The following is a 19,824-nucleotide window of genomic DNA, read 5'->3' on the forward strand; positions in this document are numbered from 1 at the left end:
CCTATGAAACTGTGTCACATAATACAATGTAATTAATGAATTAAAAATAATAAATAAATAAAAATTTAAAAAAAAGAATGGCTTGAATTGCTTCATGTAAAGTTAAATATACATACTTTTCATTTTGTAGTTCTTGTATCTTCTTTAAATTTTCTCTGTTTTTTTCTTCAATTTCTTCCTTAAGTTCCTTAACTTGAGTTTTATAAAGTGTCTGGAAAACAAGTGATAAGAAGATATAAAACAGCCCGGCAGTTTCTTAATAGACAATTAACATGACCCAACAATTCCACTGCCAGATATTTTGCTGATGACAAATACAGGTGTGTGCATTCCTGCACATAGTATTACACATGAGTTTTCATTACAATGTTACTTATAGCAGCTTGAAACTAGAAATAGTATGTACATCCATCAGCATGTCTTAAGAAAATTATACTGTGCCTGGCGGCGTGGCCTATTGGCTAAAGTCCTTGCCTTGAACACGCTAGGATCCCATTTGGGTGCCGGTTCTAATCCCAGCAGCTCCACTTCCCATCCTGCTCCCTGCTTGTGGCTTGAGAATGCAGTCAAGGGTGGCCCAAAACCTTGGGACCCTGAACCTGCGTGGAAGACCAGGAGGAGGTTCCTGGCTCCTGGTTCCTGACTGGCTCAGCTCCAGCCATTGCGGTCACTTGGGGAGTGAACCATCGGATGGAAGATATTCCTCTCTGTCTCTCCTCCTCTCTGTATATCTGACTTTCCTATAAAATAAATAAATCTGAAAAAAAAAGAAAATTGTAGTGCGTCCATACTACTTAGCAACAAAAAGGAATCAATTATTAATTTTACAACGTAATAAATAAGAAATTTATGCTGAACAGAAGAAAGCAGTGCTGGGACAGGTGCTGAGTGTGCCAGTTAAGGTGCCTGTGTTCCACGACACAGTGCTAGGATTCCATTCCTGGCTCTAGCTTCTCCTTGACATAGATTCGGAGTGGCCTGCGTGAAGACTCAAAGAGGTTGGTTTCTTGCCTCTCACATGATTGATCCCCTAGGTCCTCCTGGCTGTGGTCTCCATCATCTCTGGCCACTGCAGGCATTAAGGGAATGAACCAATAAAGGAGACCTCTGTTTAAGTATTTGTCTCTTTCTATTTCTTAGTTTCAAAGAGATGGGGAGGAGAGAGAAAGAGAGTGAGAAAGGAAGGAAGGAAAGTAGGAAGAAGGCAGGGAAGGAAGGATGGAAGAAATAAAACCAGCGAACCAACCAGCCAGGTACTAAAACTAGTATATGATTACATGTATGTGTAATTCTAGAAAAAGGTGAAAATAATAGTGATAGAAACTGAGTAAATGTTTGCTTATGGATGGAATTAGGAAGAGTGACGGCAAAGGTGATCAGGAAATATTTTGTGGAGAAGAAAATGCTTTTTTTTTTTTTTAAAGATTTATTTTTATTACAAAGTCAGATATATAGAGAGGAGGAGAGACAGAGAAGAAGATCTTCCGTCCGACGTTTCACTCCCCAAGTGAGCCACAACGGGCCGGTGCGCGCCGATCCAAAGCCAGGAACCAGGATCCTCTTCCAGGTCTTCCACGCGGGTGCAGTGTCCCAAAGCTTTGGGCCGTCCTCGACTGCTTTCCCAGGCCACAAGCAGGGAGCTGGATGGGAAGTGGAGCTGCCGGGATTAGAACCGGCGCCCATATGGGATCCCGGGGCTTTCAAGGCGAGGACTTTAGCCGCTAGGCCACGCCGCCGGGCCCATAGAAGAAAATGTTTTACATGTCAATTATGGTGATAGTCATATGATTATATACATTTGTTAAAACTTACTGATCTAAAACTCTTTAAGAAAATATAATTTATTATATATAAACTACAATAAATTATATAATAGGGGCCAATGCTATGACTTAGCAAGCTAAGCCTCCCCTTGAGGAACCAGCATCCCATATGGGTGTTGGTTTGAGTCTTGGCTGTTCCACTTCCAATCCAGCTCCCTGTTAATGTGTCCAGGAAAGCAGGAAAGGATGGCTCAAGTCTTTGCGGTCCTGGTTTCGGACTGGCCCAGCTCTGGCCATTGCAGCCATTTGGGCACTAAATCAATGGTTGGAAGATTTTTCTTGCTCTTTCTCTCCTTTTCTGTGTGAAAATCTGTATTTCAAAATACCCATTACAAGAAAACATAGGGAGCACTCTCCAAGATATAGGGATTGGGTTAGACTTCTTGAAAAGCAGAGGCAGTCAAAGCCAAAAGAAACAAACGGACCACCTCAAGCTGAGAAACTGTTGTACAGCAAAGGAGACAACCAACAAAGTGAAGGAGCAACCAAGTTTGTGGTCATCAAAGACATCAACCAAGAGGAAAGAAAGCATACCACTTCTCTGTGTGTCAAGACGTGAAACACGGAGTATGGGCTATACAACCCATGTTCCTGTTCACCATAATCTGGCTACATATGGCTTTTGCCCTGTCCCCCCCCCCCCCACGCTGGGAACTCTGGTAACAAGACCCTTATTTTTATCTCTAGTTTGATAGCAATTCAGGGAATATTTGTACAAAAACCGTCATTTCTTTTTAAGTAGGCCATGAACTCAGATTCAAAATTAAAATGTACAGATAGGGACAAAAAGGGAGAAAAACTTCTTTGTGGTAATTTAAAAACTAATAGGTCACACGAAATAAACTAATTTTTATGTCAGATTTCAAAAGAGTTGGTATTTTAAAAAAATGATTCTTACCGAAAAGTATTGCTCAGCTTCAAGCTGGTCTTGTAGCTCCCGCATTTGTCCTTCATTTCCTCTATATTGTCTTCAAATACAAGAAAGAAACAGTAAACAATACTTTTTTTTACTACTTTATAGAACTCTTAGACTTTTTTTAAAAAGATTTATTCATTTTATTAGAGCCAGATATACACAGAGGAGGAAACACAGAGAGGAAGATCTTCCATCCGATGATTCACTCCCCAAGTGAGCCGCAACGGGCCAATGCTGCGCTGATCCGAAGCCGGGAACCTGGAACCTCTTCCGGGTCTCCCACATGGGTGCAGTGTCCCAATGCATTGGGCCGTCCTCGACTGCTTTCCCAGGCCACAAGCAGGGAGCTGGATGGGAAGTGGAGCTGCCGGGATTAGAACCGGTGCCCATATGGGATCCCAGGGCGTTTAAGGCGAGGACTTTAGCTGCTAGGCCATGCCACCGGGCCCATAACTCTTTGACCTTTTTTTTTTAAAGATTTATTTATTTTATTACAAAGTCAGATATACAGAGAGGAGGAGAGACAGAGAGGAAGATCTTCCGTCCGATGTTTCACTCCCCAAGTGAGCCGCAACGGCCGGTGCTGCACCGATCCAAAGCCAGGAACCAGGAACCTCTTCCGGGTCTCGCACACGGGTGCAGGGTCCCAAAGCATTGGGCCGTCCTCGACTGCTTTCCCAGGCCACAAGCAGGGAGCTGGATGGGAAGTGGAGTTTCCGGGATCAGAACCGGCGCCCATATGGGATCCCAGGGCGTTCAAGGCGAGGACTTAAGCTGCTAGGCCACACCGCCGGGCCCAAACTCTTTGACTTTTAAAGTGCATATACTTCTTCACATAGTGTTACTTTAATTCCTGATAATGACGCCATGCAAAGTATAGAGAACATGTATTTGGTAATGAAGGTCAATTTCAGAAAAATCAATCCATATTACAAAATAAAACTGAACTAGTTTTTTTGTAACTTTTTTATAGAGAAGAGTCATGTTAGGGTTATACAATAAATATGCAGCAATTATACAGAACCACGTATTAATTCATAATTATATATTATGGTAAATTATGCACAAGAGAGGGATGGTGGTAGAAATGAGTAACTAGGGAATATAAAAGGAAAGCAGAAAGAAACTGACAAGAAAGGAATGGGGCAGTGTGGGGGGGGATGCTGTAGCAGAACAGGGTAAACCACTGCCTGCAAATTTGGCATCCCATTTGGGCGCCACCTTGAGTCCTAGCTACTGAACTACTGATTCAACTTCCTGCTAATGGCCTGGGAAAAGTAGGGAAGGATGGCCCCAGTGTCTGGCTCCTTGCCACCCACATGGGAAATCAGAGCAAAAGTCCTTGTTCTTGGGTTTGGCCTGGTGCAGTCCTGGTGTTGCAGCTACTTGGGAAGAGATCAATGGATGGAAGTCCTTCCTCTGCCCATCTACTGCAACTCCAATTTTCAAGTAAATAAATCAATTACAAAAAAAAAAAAAGGAAAGACAGCTACAACTACATAATATGCACATAAATACAACTCACACAGAAAAGACAGGTAATGGAAATGGAAAACATGACTTTTTCAAACACTAACAATTTTATCTACAGCTGAGCTTTCATATTGGCAGAAGCATTTTAATTTTCAGCATATAACAAGGAATGAGTTGATAGGAATCTCTAAAAACTCTGAACATTCAACATTCAGACACTGTAGCTTTAACAGAAAGACATTTATCTCTGATTTTTATAACTCTTGCCTGAAGAAATGTAAACATAAAAATAATGAGCAAATTGTGATTTGTCCCTCATAGACAAATTGCAAAATCAGCAATCTTGATAATCTCTTTTTTTCCCCCTATAAATAACTGTATGTAAATTTAGGTACCTGTTCTTACAAAGCCTAAACTTGCGAACCTTCTCTGAAAGAAAATACTCTTATTCCTACAGTCTTCCTGCTGTCTTCCTTTTCTTCTGCTCTGCTGTAGAATCTAAGTATAACACACACACACACACACACAGTGGAACACATAGGCAAATAAATTACAATACAGTATTATCAGGACTTACTTGGTGAGCTGAGCTAACTCAAATTCTAATAATCTCTTCGCTTCCAATAAAGTATTTATTTCCTGTTTCATCTGCTTTTCTAAACCTTTTAAATTATCTGCTTCAAATGCATGAGACTTCAATTCATTTTGTAACAACAGTCGCTTATTTGATTCCTGCTCTAGCTGTAGAGTCAGATTCTTAACCTATGAGAGAAACATAATTGGTAGGTTAAAACTCTTTAGTAGTTAGACATTATTTGAAAGAATAGAAATAACAAATTAAGTACATTATAACTCCTTATACTAATAAGGTAATAAGGTATATTGGTATTTTACATGTTTATTATTTGCAAATTATTAAGTCAATCCCCAAATTTCAGACATTTAATTCAGTGAAGAGAATCCAGCTGCTTTCTGCTCCAATTAGCAAGAAAATTTTCTAATACAAAGTGATCATAAAAGCCATTCTGGGGAGAGCCCTTCAAAAGCTATTTAAATTTTGTTCATTCATAAAGTTATTTATTCAAGTCTAAAAAATCCCCCAAAGCTTACAAAACAAACTAAACACATATTTAATTCAATACCACAAATATTGTCAAAGTACTTACCACCAGATATTGGCTCCAACAGACTCAAAATTTTTATAATGCTCTTCATGGTCTGCTCTTCCTACTGCCCACTCATCACTGACTCTTCTCTAGTCTGATTATATTCAAATCCTCAACGCAAAATTCCCTCACTTCACGGTTCTTAGTTTTTACACACTGAATTTCTTCTTCATTTTTAAAATTTTCTTTCCATAAAGAATTACTGACTTACTTATTTTTTTAATTGAAAAGCAGTTACAGAGTGGGACAGACAGATCTTGCATCCACTGGTTCTCTACCCAAGTGGCTGCATGAAGTCAGGAGCAGGCGCTTCCCCCAGGTTTCCAATGTAGGTGCAGAGACACAATCAGCTGGGACAACTTCCTCTGTTTTCTTAGATGCATTAGCAGACAGCTGGATTGGAAATGGAGCAGCTGGAACGTAAACCAGTACCCATACGGAATGGAATGCCAGCCCTGCTACCAGAGGCTTAACCACAATGCCAGACCTTTTATTTTTTCATTTTTTCTGCTTTCAATACAAATGCCAGACCCTTAATGAGCACTTCCTAAACTTCCAAACTGCATTTGTCACAAACTCCTATAACACTGTATATATCTACTTTTTATTTATTTGTTGAGTTTGTAATGTCAATTTTAACATGTCTCTCCCACAGGGCTGTAGGCACCAAAGCAGTCAAGACCATTCCTGCCACACAGACTTCAGTAATCTTAACCTGTAGCACAGAGCAAGGAAAACTAAAAGGAAGTAAAAAAGTATGTTTTAGAACAGCTAAGTATAAATTTCAATATATATTCCTCCTTTGTGCTGGCTCTAACAGGTATCTCTAATCTCTTCTTTCTAATCAGTTCTATATACCTCTACCAGATAGTTTTCCTAAAAGGATGCTTTCAGCTAAAGCTTCTGCCAAATTTTAAGACGAATCAAAATTTGGGCACTCAAGTTTCACCCATGACTATATAATATGCCTCTTAATCTCTAGTTATGTTCCTTTTTTTGCTCTTACTTATTACCTACTTAGCATTTAACTTAAAAAAAAAAAAAACATGTATTTTTATTAGAAAGTCAGATCTACAGAAAAGAGATCCTCCACCCACTAGTTTACTCCACCCACTAGTTTACCACTAGTTTACTCCACCCACTAGTTTACCACTAGTTTACTCCACCCACTAGTTTACTCTCCAAATGGCTGCAATGGCTGGAGCTGATTTGAAACCAAGAGCCAGGTCTCTTCAATGATCACTTTTTGAGCCTGAATCAATTTTTCTTTTTTAAAGATTTACTTTTATAGGATAGGCACATATACAGAGAAGGAGGAGAGACTGAGAGGAAGATCTTTCGTCTGATGATTCACTCCCCAAGTGACCGCAATGGCTGGAGCTGAGCCAATTTGAAGCCAGGAGCCCAGAGCTTCTTCCAGGTCTCCCATGCGGGTGCAGGGTCCTAAAGTTTTGGGCCATCCTAGATTGCATTCCCAGGCCATAGGCAGGGACCTGGATGGGAAGCGGGGCTGCTGGGATTAGAACCGGCGCCCATATGGGATCCCGGTGTGTTCAAGGCGAGGACTTCAACCATTACGCTATTGCGCTGGGCCCGAGCCTGAATCAATTTTTAAAATCTAGATAACATCCAATCCCCTTCCTTGTGGAGGGTTTATGACTATCAGCTTAAAAATAATTTCATATATATGTGTGTGTGTGTGTGAGTAAAACACACACATAATAACCACTGGTGTACAATTTTCCCTTTTGATGAAAAGCTTTGGAAATGTGTACCCTGTGCTTTCTATTAACATAAGCCAAGTAAACTGCAGTTCAGCACTTTCCTTTGAAATGTAAGAGCAGTGCTCCTCTGTGGGGTTATAGGGTGCCTTATAATGAAGTGGTTTGTTTACCGTTTTCAATAAGGTATAGATCCTACAGAGTGAATATTCATTCAAAATCTATTTGAAGATGATTGTTCCAAGTATTAGGATGACCACACAGCAGTGAACACACATACATGTTGGCTCTTTCATTCAAACCTCTTACATGGTATTTAAATGATAGATAATAATGGTGGCCATTCAGCCTGAGGGGGAAGAAGCCAGTTAAGATGCTATGTCTTACATTGGAAGACCTGGGGTTGATGCTCAGCTGCCGCTCTTGTCTCTAGCTTCCTGTCTTTGGACCCTTATGAAGCAGTGGGGATGTCTTAAGTAATTATGTTCTTGTAACCCACATGGAAGGCCTAGATTCCATCTGACTCCTGGCTTTGGCTTAGGGAATTGTCCCAGTCTTTGTGGGCATTTGGAAAGTAAATCAGTAAAGAGAATTCTGGTTCTCTGTGTCTAAAACAAAGAAAAATTAAAAAAAAATATATATATATATATATATATGGACAACTCTCATGATGGTTTCTTTTCTTTTCTTTTTTTTTTTAAGATTTATTTTATTTTTATTACAAAGTCAGATATACTGAGAGGAGGAGAGACAGAGAGGAAGTGGAGCTGCCGGGATTAGAACCAGCGGCGATATGGGATCAAGGCGAGGACCTTAGCCACTAGGCCACGCCGCCAAGCCCATGATGGTTTCTTTTTAAAAGACAACTAAAATTAATAACAGTTTTCTTACTTCATCCTCCATCCTTTCTTTATTTTCAGTCAAATGCTCCAGTTTCTGCTGAGATTGCTTGAGATCAACATCTAGCATGGAACACTGCTTCTCGATCTGAACAACCCTATCTTCAGCCTTCTCCCGAGCTTCTCTCTCTTCTTTCAGCTTTTTTTCCATTTCTGCAAAACCAAAGAGTTACAGGAATAATACTCAAAGAAAGGCTACTTTAATACTTTTCACTTTACCTGAGCTGCAAATTTATTTCAAATATTTACTGTTTCTATCCTGTGTTTCTATTAGAACAATTACAGTTCTAATGACATCTGAATTATTTTTATCCGGGAATCTTAAATATGGGAGTTTATAGTGCATAAAAAAGTGTTAAACTAAAACTTTCAATCTAGCCTCTTCCTAACAGTATGATATGATTTAGTCCCATTTTCAAGGCAGAATGTGATCAGTTGGAAAGAAAGTAATGAAACAGAAAAATGGAGGCAGTTGAACTAAAGCAGAAAAAATTATATTACTTTATGCTTTGCATTGTTCCAAAAACTTTAAGAAGCTTAAGGCTATGACAGGAACTCTAATTTATGCAACAGACAAATGAGATTCTAAGGTAGTACAACAAGCCATTTTAAAGACAATCAATTTACAATTAGGATCTTTATCAGAAATATGGTAGCTTAGATTCTGAGAAGCAAATTTTTTCTTATGGTAATCCAGCTAGTAAGTAGTATCATCAGGATTCAAACTTTATAAATCCACTTTCACAGTCACTAAGATTGCCCTTTAGATAACAAAATAAAACAATCAGAATCTAAGTTTATTATCTTTCCCACCACAAAATTTCAAACTCAGCTGTACCAATACATTTGTCATTTCTTCATTCTCTTTTTTTTAAAAAAGTGGCTGAGATCTGTTACTCTTTTTTTTTTTTTCTTAAATTGGAAAGGCAGATATACAGAGAAGAGGAGAGAAAGAGAAGATCTTTCGTCCGATGGTTCACTCCCCAAGTGACCGCAATGGCTGGAGCTGAGCCAATCTAAAGCCAGAATGTCAGGAGCTCTTCCGGGTCTCCCACGTGGATGCAGGGTCCCAAGGTTTTGGGCCGTCCTCGACTGCTTTCCCAGGCCACAAGCTGCGAGCTGGATGGGAAGTGGGGCTGCTGGGATTAGAACCGGCGCCCACTGGGATCCCGGGGCGTGCAAGGGGAGGACTTAAACCACTATGCTATCGTGGTGGGCCCAATTCTCTTCTTTTTAATCAAACAAAAATCCATCCATTTATGTTCTGATTCCGGATCCCTCTTCTTTATCTTCCAGGCTTATTACTAACTGACTTCATAGCTCCACATAAATACCTAATAAGCTTGCCAAAGTTTATATCCAAGCCTTTATTACTCTCCCATCCCCAAACCTCTCTCCTCTCCATTACATCTCAATTTCAATATGAGTATTTAAAAAGATTCATGGAAAAACAAAATTAAAACATGTTTGAGGTTGGAGTCATGGCATAGCTCGTTAAACCACTGTCTACGGCACCAGCGTCCCACATGGGTCCAGCCCCTGCCATTGTGGCCATTTGGGGAATGAAACATCAGATTAAAGATCTCTCTATTCCCTCTTCTTTCTGTAACTGCTTTACAAAAAAGAAAGAAGAAAGGAAGCAGGGAGAAAGGAAGGGAGGGAGTGAAGCAGGGAGGGAGAGAAAAGGAAGAAAGGACGAAAGGAAGGAAGGAAGAAGGAAGGAAGGAAAGGAGAAAAAGGAAGCAAGAAAGAAAAAGAAAAAATTTAAAGATGTTTATTTTGACCCAAAAAGCTTTGAAATTCAGGCTTATTATTTTCATAACATATATTTTCCATGAATTTCCAAACACATTTTATTTATTTACCAAGAGCCCAGCACAGCCACGACTGTTGGGAGTCAGGAGCTGGAAGCTCAATCCAGTGTTTCCATTTTGAAGGTATGGGGCCAGCTACCTGAGCCATCATGACTATCTTCTAGGCCTGCATTATCAGAAAGCTAGAGTCAGCAGCTAGAGAAAGGAATCAAACCAAGCCATTCTGATATAATGTGTCTAAGCAGCTAGGCCAGACACTTGCCCTTTTGTGAAATTTTTTTTGAAGAGTCTGTGGGTTCAGCTATCTAAAATGAAGGTCTAAGTCTTTCTTTATTCCTTCTTTTGTCAAACCACGTCATTACCAATCCTTGTATTCTATACCCCCATTCATTTTTTTCCTCTCCTCTATCACCAGTGCTTATAGTGTATACTCTCCCAACTGAACTCCACTTGTTCACTTACCTCTCTAAAAACATTCTCTACACAGCAGCAGTTTTCATCCCAACACAGAATGCTCAATTTACTATGTCTTTTGCTACAAACATACTTCTCCCCCCCCCCCGAGATTTATTTATTTTTATTTGAAAGGCAGATTTCTAATGAGAAAAAATAAGAGACAAAGCAAGAGGTTCTACATTCACTAGTTCCCCCTCTACCTGGCCACACAGCTAGAGCTGAGCTGATCTGAAGCTGAGCACCAAGAGCTTCTTCCTGGCCTCTCTTGTAGCTATAGGGTCCTAGGGATTTACCCAGGTCATAAGAGAGCCAGATCAGAAGTGGAGCAGCTGAGACACACCCCAGCACTCATATGGAATTCTGCTGCCTGCAGACAGAGGGAGGATTAGGCTATTATGTTACCACCTACTATGCCTACACTTTCTTTTTTAACAACTAGTGCATTCTGGCTTCCATCTCTTAATTCAAATATCACTAATTCAAAGAAGCCTTTGCTCAGAACTCCATCTTAGGTACTGCCACACTGAAATAATGGCATTTGTGTATATTTCTATTATATTAACGATTACATGCCTATAAGGGATATATTGTAAAGAATCTGGGATCTGAAGCTAGAGCCAGGCACCAAACATAGATATTCTGATGTGTGACATGGGCTATTAGGCCAAATTATCACCCCAGATATTTGGCTATTTTGAAGGGACAGAATGAAACAATGGTAATGAGTAAGGATCATAGATTGCTGCAAGCATCTGCCTGTTTTTAAGATGTGAATGGTTTATACATATTTACAAGAACAAAGAAGACAGTGGAGGAAAAACAGAGTACAGAGAGGCAATAAGGAGATAAATTAGGATGAGGTAAGCAGAGATTAGCTTTGCATAAGGCCAGAAAAGAAAAAGGCTTCTCCTCCTCTGAGAGGGAAGATAATAAAGATGGACAAAGAAATGAATTGCGCTTGGCACAGCAGCCTACTGGCTAAGTCCTCGCCTTGCATGCACTGGGATCCCATACGGGCACTTGTTCATATCCTGGTTGTTCCACTTCCCACCCACCTCCCTGCTTGTGGCCTGGGAAGGCAGTCAAGGATGGCCCAAAGCCTTGGTACTCTGCACCCATGTAGGAGACCCAGAGGAGGATGCTGGCTCCTGGCTTTAGATTGGCTCAGCTCCAGTTACTACGGCCACTTGGGGAGTGAATCATCGGACGGCAGATCTTTCTGTCTCCCCTTCTCTCCGTTATCTGTGTTTCCAATACAAAAAAAATCTTAATATATTTATATATAAAAAAGACACTTACCACACATTGCAACAGATTTTGCCTCTTCAATGGATTGATGTTTGTCAGTTAAACGAGCTTTTGTTACTTTGTGTTCATTCATCTCTTGTTCTAATCGCTGTTGTAATGACTTAAGTTTGTAGTTTAGATCGATCTCCAAATTATTTTTTTCCTGTTAAAAGGGAATGAGATTCGTGGAACAAATTGTTTAAAAAGAATATTAGTAAATCTTAAATTGTTTAGAATTTCACAAGTGATAAAAACCCTATTTTCAAAGCCACAATAAACATATGGAACCAAAAATAAAATATCACTTCTTTAACTATATTCCCATTTGAAATATTAATCATGGCTGACTATAGAACAATGTTGTGTTTGTGGAGAAGGATGATTCCTTGCTAAGAACAGAAATGAGTAAACAAATTCTTTGCTTTAAAATATTTTGCTATCACTTTAGAAAGATTAAATTACCTTTTCTACATCTGAATTTATAAACGGCCATTTGTTTGATGAAATTACAAGCATTTCATGGCAAGTCATTGAGATAGGAAAAACGAGTAAAAATCTATCCCAATTCTCTGGACACATGTACTGGTTCTTTTCTTTTATCCTATTTCCATCAGCTTTGCCATCAAATAACTATTTCAGTTCTCACAAAACACATCCAGAGGCAAGTAGCTGTTTTCTTTTTTTAAAAGCTTACTTACTTATTTTACTGATTTGGGAGGGAGGGGTGGGGGACAGACACACACATGTGTTCACACACACACACACACACACACACACACACACACACACGAGAGAGAGACAGAGAGAGAAGACAGAGAAATCTTTCATCCACTTGTTTAGTTTCCAAATGTCTACAATAGCCAGGACTGGAATAGATCAGAACCAAAAGGGATTAACTCAACCTCTGTCTCCACTGGCATGACCTGGACCCAATTACCAGCTGCCACATTAGCAGGAAGCTTAATTGGAAGTGGAGTCAAGATACAATTTTTCCAATAAAAGATGCAGGCATCCCAGGATGTGTCTTAATCACTATACCAAACACAAAAACCAGGAGTAGCTTTTCTGGTCATTTATCTGAGGTTCTAATTGATCTCCAACAATTTAGGGGAACACTGAAAATGTGAGAGCCAGATCTGTTCATTAAATATTTAATTGTTTTCTTAGCAAGGTATGTTAATGAAGGAAATCACTGATATTTCTGATTGTTAAGAAAATTCTAGGAATGGGTGTTTTGTGTGGCATTTAGATACTGTTTGGGATACCCATATCCCCATAAGAATACCTTGTTCAAATCCTAGTTCTGCTTCTGCAGGCTTTGCCAATACATAGCCTAGGAAATAGCAGATGATGGCTTCAATAACTGAGTTCCTGCTGCTCACCTGGCACACTGATACTGAGTTCCAGGCTCCGGGCTTTGGCCTTGCCCAGCCCTGGCTCCTCTAAGTAGGCATTTGGAGAGTGAGCCACTGAATAGAAAATCTTTGCCTTTCAAATCAATAACAAAGAAAATTCTATTTGCAAATGTCAACAACTACACACTTTCTTTTTTTAAAGATTTATTCATTTTTTATTTTATATATTTTATTGGAAATTCAGATTGGCAGAGAGGAGAGACAGAGAGAAAGATCTGTCCGCTGGTTCACTCCCCAAGTGGCTGCAATGGCCAGAGCTGAACCCATGGAAGCCAGAAACTATTTCCAGGTATTCCAAGCGGGTGCAGGGTGCCAAGGCTTTGGGTCATCTTCTATTGCTTTCCCAGGCCACAATCAGGGAACTGGAGCAGCAGGGATACAAATCGGCGCCCATATGGGACCCCAGTGTGTGTAAGGCAAGGACTTTAGCCACTAGGCTACTATGCCAGGCCGAACTACGTATTTCCTACCTTGCTAACATATATCAATAAAGAAGAATAAGTAAAGCAAGGTCTTCTAAATATTGATGCTTTGTTTCTTTCCTTTTTTTGTTTTATTAATTCATTTTCACTTTAATTTCTGAGAGACAGATTTTCCATCACAGGTTCAATCTCTCAATGCTTACAACAGCAAGGGCTAGGCTATGTCAAGGTCAGAAGTGTCAGACTCCATCTAGATCCCCCACATGGGGACCAAATACTTGGACCATCACCTAATGCCTCTCAGCACAAGCCTTAGCAGGACGCTGGATGGGAAGTGGATCCAGGGTCAAAGCAGGCATTCCAATATGGAATGCAGGTATCGCAGCTGGCATCTTAACCACCTTGTCAAATACCATCCCTTGTTCCATCCTACAACATCCACAGCACCTTCATCTTTCTCATGGACAAAAAAAGAGGCGGATATTTAAGAAAAGGTATTTCCAAGCCAGAGCAGTTATGATCATCTATCAACACCAAATAGCTAACAACTTGAATAGGAAAAGAAAACAGAAATAACACTAAAACCATGTTCATCTTCATACACCAAGCAGCCAATAACCATACAAACATTAGGAATAACTATTATTTTGTAAAACTGCCTTATAATCTTTAATAATTTATTTACTATCTTATAATTGGTCATATTAAATTATTTACCTTTTCTGAATGATTAAGCATGTCTTGAGCCTCTTTTCTTTCTACTTCCATTCTTTCAAGATTGTGTTTGAGAAGCTTCACCTCCTCTTGTAAAGATGAAATTCGAGCTATTAATTGAGAAAAAAGTTCAAATCTATGGTTATCGACACAAAATATATTGCTCAAAATATATTAAAATGTAAAATGGATTAAATTTCTCAATCAGATAAAATCTTCAAATTTTTATTTTATAAACCTACTTAACTTTTTTGTTTGAAAGACAAAGAAAGAAAAATATTTTCCACCTGCCGATTCATTTCCCAATGGTTGCAAGAGTTTGGGACTGGTCCAGGTTGAAGTCAGGAGCTCAGAACTCCATCATGGTTTCATACATGGGTTAAGGAGCCTAAATACTTGAGCCATCATCTGCTGTTTTTCAAGATGCTTTCATTAGAAGCTGGACTGGGACTTGAACTGAATATGGGATGGTAGCATTGCAAATGAAGACTTCACCTGCTGCAATATATGCTGGCCCAGTCAAAGCAATAAAAATGTTAATGCTGACTGGATTAATAAAAATGGTGATGCATCTGATGCATATTTCTTATTTTACCATTCAAAGAGATGAAGTGAGCATGGGCTAAAAATCAGACCCAAGTCCTTAAAGTATGCTATTGAGTACCCCATCAATGAGGATACCCCTGGACTGGTATTGTGGCACAGGATGTAAAGCCAGTCAGACAGACATAATGATTGATTCTCCACCTGCTGATTTACTCCCAAAATGCATGCAACAGCCAGGATTAGGCCAAGTCAAAGCCAGAGGCCAGAAACTTCACCCTCAGAAGGGATATAGGGGCCCAATTTCCTAGGTCAACTGATACTGCCTTCCAAGGTGTGTTACCAGGAAGTTGGATCATAAGAAAAGTACTGAAATCTCTGAGCCTAAGGAAATGTATCATAAAATATAAAAATTTAAAAAGAAAGAAAAAAGAAGTAAAGAACCCAGGGTCAAATCAACACGCTGATGCAAGATGCCAGCATTGCAATGCTGCAATGGCATCCCATAGAGTAAGTTTTCAAAACTCCATAAAGACAGTAAATTTAGAATAAACTCTGAGTTTCTCATGTAGAAAAAGCTTATCTCAAACTCCTAAGAATGTAATGAGAATATACCAGCTGAATACATTATAAATTCCTAACAAGCGTATGAAATACATTTATATGAAGCACAATTAGTTTCATTTGTTCTTGTAAGACATGCTAGGAATAAACTATAACTTGTCCAATGCATGAACGCAGCTTCATGTACAAAAATATAAAAACCACAATAGGAGAAATAAATACCAAAATATCAGGTATCAAAATCCAGGCAGGTTAAAACAACAATGCTTCCAAAAGCTAAAAGAAAACACTATCTTCACAATCCAGTCAATGACACATCAAACACAACACTAATCATAAAAGGAAAACTGGGGTATATTAATTACAAGAAAATAACACTTCCCATTTATCCAAACATAGCATTGATTTTAACATTTATTTGTGTTTTTTTAAGATTTATTTATTTTTATTACAAAGTCAGATATACAAAGAGGAGGAGAGACAGAGAGCAAGATCTTCCACCCGATGATTCACTCCCCAAGTGAACACAACGGCCAATGCTGCGCTGATCCGAAGCTGGGAATCTGGAACCTCTTCCTGGTCTCCCACGTGGGTGCAGGGTCACAAAGCATTGGGCTGTCCTCAACTGCTTTCCCAGGCCAAAGGCAGGGAGCTGGAAGGGAAGTGGAGCTGCCGGGATTAGAATGGGGCGTCCATATGGGATCCCGGTGCGTTCAAGGCGAGGACTTCAGTTGCTAGGCCATGACGCCGGGCCCTGATTTTAACATTTATTTGAAAGGCAGAGTTGAAGGGAAGATAGAGCACAAGAGATCTTTCACTGAAGTTTACTTTCCCAAATGCCTGAAACAGTCAGGGTTGGGCAAAGCCAAAGCTAATAGGCAGGAGTTGGGGAATCCATCCTAGTCTCCCATGCAGGTACAGAGGTCCAAGCACTTGTGTCAGCAAGTCTTCTGCATTATTAGAGCTGGCCTGGAAGCAAACCAGCTGGTCCTCAAACCAGTGCTCATCTAGGATGTAGGCAATGCGGACTGTAGCTTAATCCATTACATCACAATGTGGGTCCCCAAAACCAGTGATAAATAGTGAAAAAAACGAACACAGAGACAGTGTGGTAGATACAACCGACAACCAACAACTAGGATCGGTATAAACAACTCTTATAAACTGGTAAGGGCAAAAGACTTACAGAGGATATCACAAGAAGCCAATAAACTTAGGAAAAACTGCTAAATCTTAGACATCAAAGAAACGTACACTAAAATACCTAAGATAACACCAGAATTATTACATGGAGATTCACAACATTCTGTGAGGATGAATTTTGTCCTTGGTGAGGATGTAAAGCAATTTGAACTCACCTTAAAAATACTGTTAATGAAAGTAAACGTGTGCAGTCATACTTTGAAAAACCTAGAAGTATTTACTAAAGGCAAGTATGCACATCCACTCTGACTCTGCCACTCTTTGGTGTACATCCAAGAGGAAGCACGTTATCAAAACAAAAAACAAATAAAAAAGCATGTAGAATACAGATCATATCAGCACCATTTTAAATAGTCCTGAAATGGAAACAGTCAGAGTATCTATCCATCATAGAATGATTGTGCAATGTTCATACACAACACGTGAAGTACTGTGAAGGAACAAATTACTACCACAGTATTACAATATGATGAACCTCATGAACACATGAGTGAAAACAGACGGATCCAAACAGTGTTTACTGCATGATTCCATTTCTACCAAACTAAAAACAAAACAAAACAACACAACACACAAAAAACTAATCTATGGTATTAGATGCCAGAACAGTGATTCTCTGAGGGAGGGAGGATGACAGAAGTTAGTGACTGACAAGAATTCCAGGGGACTTTGGAGTTGCTTGTAATGTTCAGTTTAATGGCTGGAACTCATGTTTTTTTTTTAGATTTATTCATTTTATTAGAGCCAGATATACAGAGAGGAGGAGAGACAGAGAGGAAGATCTTCCGTCCGATGTTTCACTCCACAAGTGAGCCGCAACGGGCCGGTGCGCGCCAATCCGGTGCCGGGAACCAGGAACCTCCTCCGGGTCTCCCACGCGGGTGCAGGGTCCCAATGCATTGGGCCGTCCTCAACTGCTTTCCCAGGCCACAAGCAGGGAGCTGGATGGGAAGTGGAGCTGTCGGGATTAGAACCGGCACCCGTATGGGATCCCGGGGCTTTTAAGGCGAGGACTTTAGCCACTAGGCCACGCCGCCGGGCCCTGGAACTCATGTTATATAGGAATGTTCATGTTGTGAAAATTCTTTATATGTTTAGCTTTCATATATTACATTTTAATAAACTAACATAGGTTAAGTGTCAGTCAGAAAAAAATCCTCTTAAATCAAAGCATATTAAAATTTCCCCAAAGAAATGTGAAATTCACAAAAAGGCAAAAATCTGAGCCCAACAACAGCACATAAAAATTCAAGGTAAATGAAGACAAAATTAGAAAATGTAAATTTAAAAAATCACTCATAATGTAATAAATTCTAATCTACCAAGAATATCTAAGTCATATAATCTAGCACATCAAAAAATACTGCATTAAAAAATGCAAAATATTTATACAATACACACAGCTAATATACTCAACAAAGACTCTGAAAAGAAAATGAAGAAACATTTATTTTTACGTGCAACTGTACGAAAAGGAAGGAAATACAAGTTACAATCAACAGGGCACATGACCAGGCAGCTAAATCAGTAGTGGAACAGCATGAAATAAACCAGTGCCAAAAGGCTGCACCACAATACTGGTTCTGATCACTGGCTTTTCAAAGGAATGCCAAAGGCATTTACATTTAAAGAGAAAATAATAATCTCTTCAACAAATGGTGCAGGTTAATATGAATAAAGTGACCACCAAGAACGACTGAACCACTCCCATTTTAATAATAAATTCTTCAAGTCCTTTGCTGAAAAGAACAACAAGATTGTTGTCCTTATATGTAGTACAACTTAATGTACATATAATATAAAAATTACGATTTTTTTAAGCCACGATACATTTTTTAAGAAATTTATTTGGAAGGAAGAGTGATAGAGCTCTTCCATGTGCTGTTTCACTCCCTTCACAACCACAAAAGCTGCGCTGGTCCAGGAGCCAGAAACTCCTCCCTGGTCTCCCATATAGGTGGGAGGGGCTTAAGCATTTAAGCCATCATCCCTGGCTTGCCAGGCACATCAGCAGAGATTTGAATTGGAAGCAAACCATCCAGAATACCAATCAGCACTCTAATAGGTGATGCAGGCAGTGGTGGTTTAACTCATTTGCCATCAAATTTGTTCCCACAACACACTTTATCAGTAAGCTGAAGCTCACATAAGTCCAACATGTTATGTTTTTCAGTGAGCTTTCATTAACAATTGATTCCAAACTATAAAAAACAAACACTGAAAAATGATAAACTAATAATAAGCAATGCTCTGAAATATTCCTTAAATTTCATCAATATCTAAAAAAAGGATTGTTAAATGTCACTGATGACGAACACATAGATAACAGCCTCTGTCTTGGAAGCAAACAAGCCAAAGCACATTCACACACAGAAGATTCTGAAGGAATTTTAAATTAGAAGGACTTCTTGGTTTACAAATAAAAAGAACGATGAAGAGACTTTCAAACAGCTAAAAGGCTGAATAAAAGGACCTAGAAAACAACTTAACGTGGTCAAGTATGAGGCTTTCTTACTACATATAAGGAGGTTCTTTTCTTGATTATAGTCGGATCTATTTTAAGCCAGGTCCCTGAGAAATATGATTACACAACACTCTTCAGCTGAAAACCAATCAGAGCTTCAAATTCCTGTTTCCATAGCCACAAAAACTGACCCTGACCTCGCTCCACAGAATTGTAGCTAATCATCAAGCCCCAAGAGACTCAAACTATGTTCCCATCTGTGATTAAGGTTAAAATGGACTCCTCAACTCCCCAATATTTTCCTGGGAGACCTAGCAACTTCTTTGCTTGATTTGATTAGGCAGTATAGATGATGTTGCCAAAAGGAATGAAAAATAGAAAAATAAATGAGAATCGGGTAAAGACACTCATCATTTTGAAAGAAAATGAACATTATTGCTATTTTTAGACGGTTAAGATTTACAAAGGTTGTCAATAACTTCAGCACCAATAGTTCCCAAGTAACTATTTATATTAAAATTCCATTTCTGCAATTGAGTTTCATTTTCTCTCAATAACGCACAAAGAATTCATTTATAATCCTCCTTATCTGGATTAGCTGCACTTTAAGTAAGCCTTTATAAATAGCCTAAGTTTTTAAATGAACTTTTCAGTTAATCTGGCTGGTAAGTTGGAAAACACTTGCTTTATCTACTTCACAGAAGTGCCTATGGGAAGAAAGCAATTACAATGTGAAACAAACGCATGCTTTGGTCTGAAAGAAAAAGAATGTGAACTATTTATGGTTTCAGCAAAGTTATTTTCTTTATGAGCGCAATATAATTTTTAAAAATTTCCTACATTTAAAAATGGATCGGCATTGCAGCATAACAAGTTAAGCTACTGCCATATGAGCACTGGTTCAAGTCCCAGCTCCTCCAGTCCAGCTCCCTACTAACACAGCC

At 39.3% G+C, this 19,824-nt stretch overlaps 1 protein-coding gene across 1 annotated transcript in view; it reads right to left on the minus strand.

Moving 5' to 3' along the window:
* ROCK1 (Rho associated coiled-coil containing protein kinase 1) overlaps positions 1–19,824 on the minus strand; it is a 132,145-nt gene that overhangs the window by 31,352 nt on the left and 80,969 nt on the right. The window contains exons 17-22 of the mRNA XM_004579609.3: positions 14,110–14,216; positions 11,568–11,718; positions 7,991–8,151; positions 4,790–4,974; positions 2,722–2,791; positions 117–211 (exon numbers count right to left, since the gene is read on the minus strand). Of these exons, the coding sequence (XP_004579666.2) occupies positions 117–211; positions 2,722–2,791; positions 4,790–4,974; positions 7,991–8,151; positions 11,568–11,718; positions 14,110–14,216 (769 nt within the window). The remainder of the gene's footprint in view (positions 1–116; positions 212–2,721; positions 2,792–4,789; positions 4,975–7,990; positions 8,152–11,567; positions 11,719–14,109; positions 14,217–19,824) is intronic.

The sequence above is a fragment of the Ochotona princeps genome, chromosome 18 (genome assembly GCF_030435755.1).
Source record: "Ochotona princeps isolate mOchPri1 chromosome 18, mOchPri1.hap1, whole genome shotgun sequence".
NCBI lineage: Eukaryota > Metazoa > Chordata > Mammalia > Lagomorpha > Ochotonidae > Ochotona > Ochotona princeps.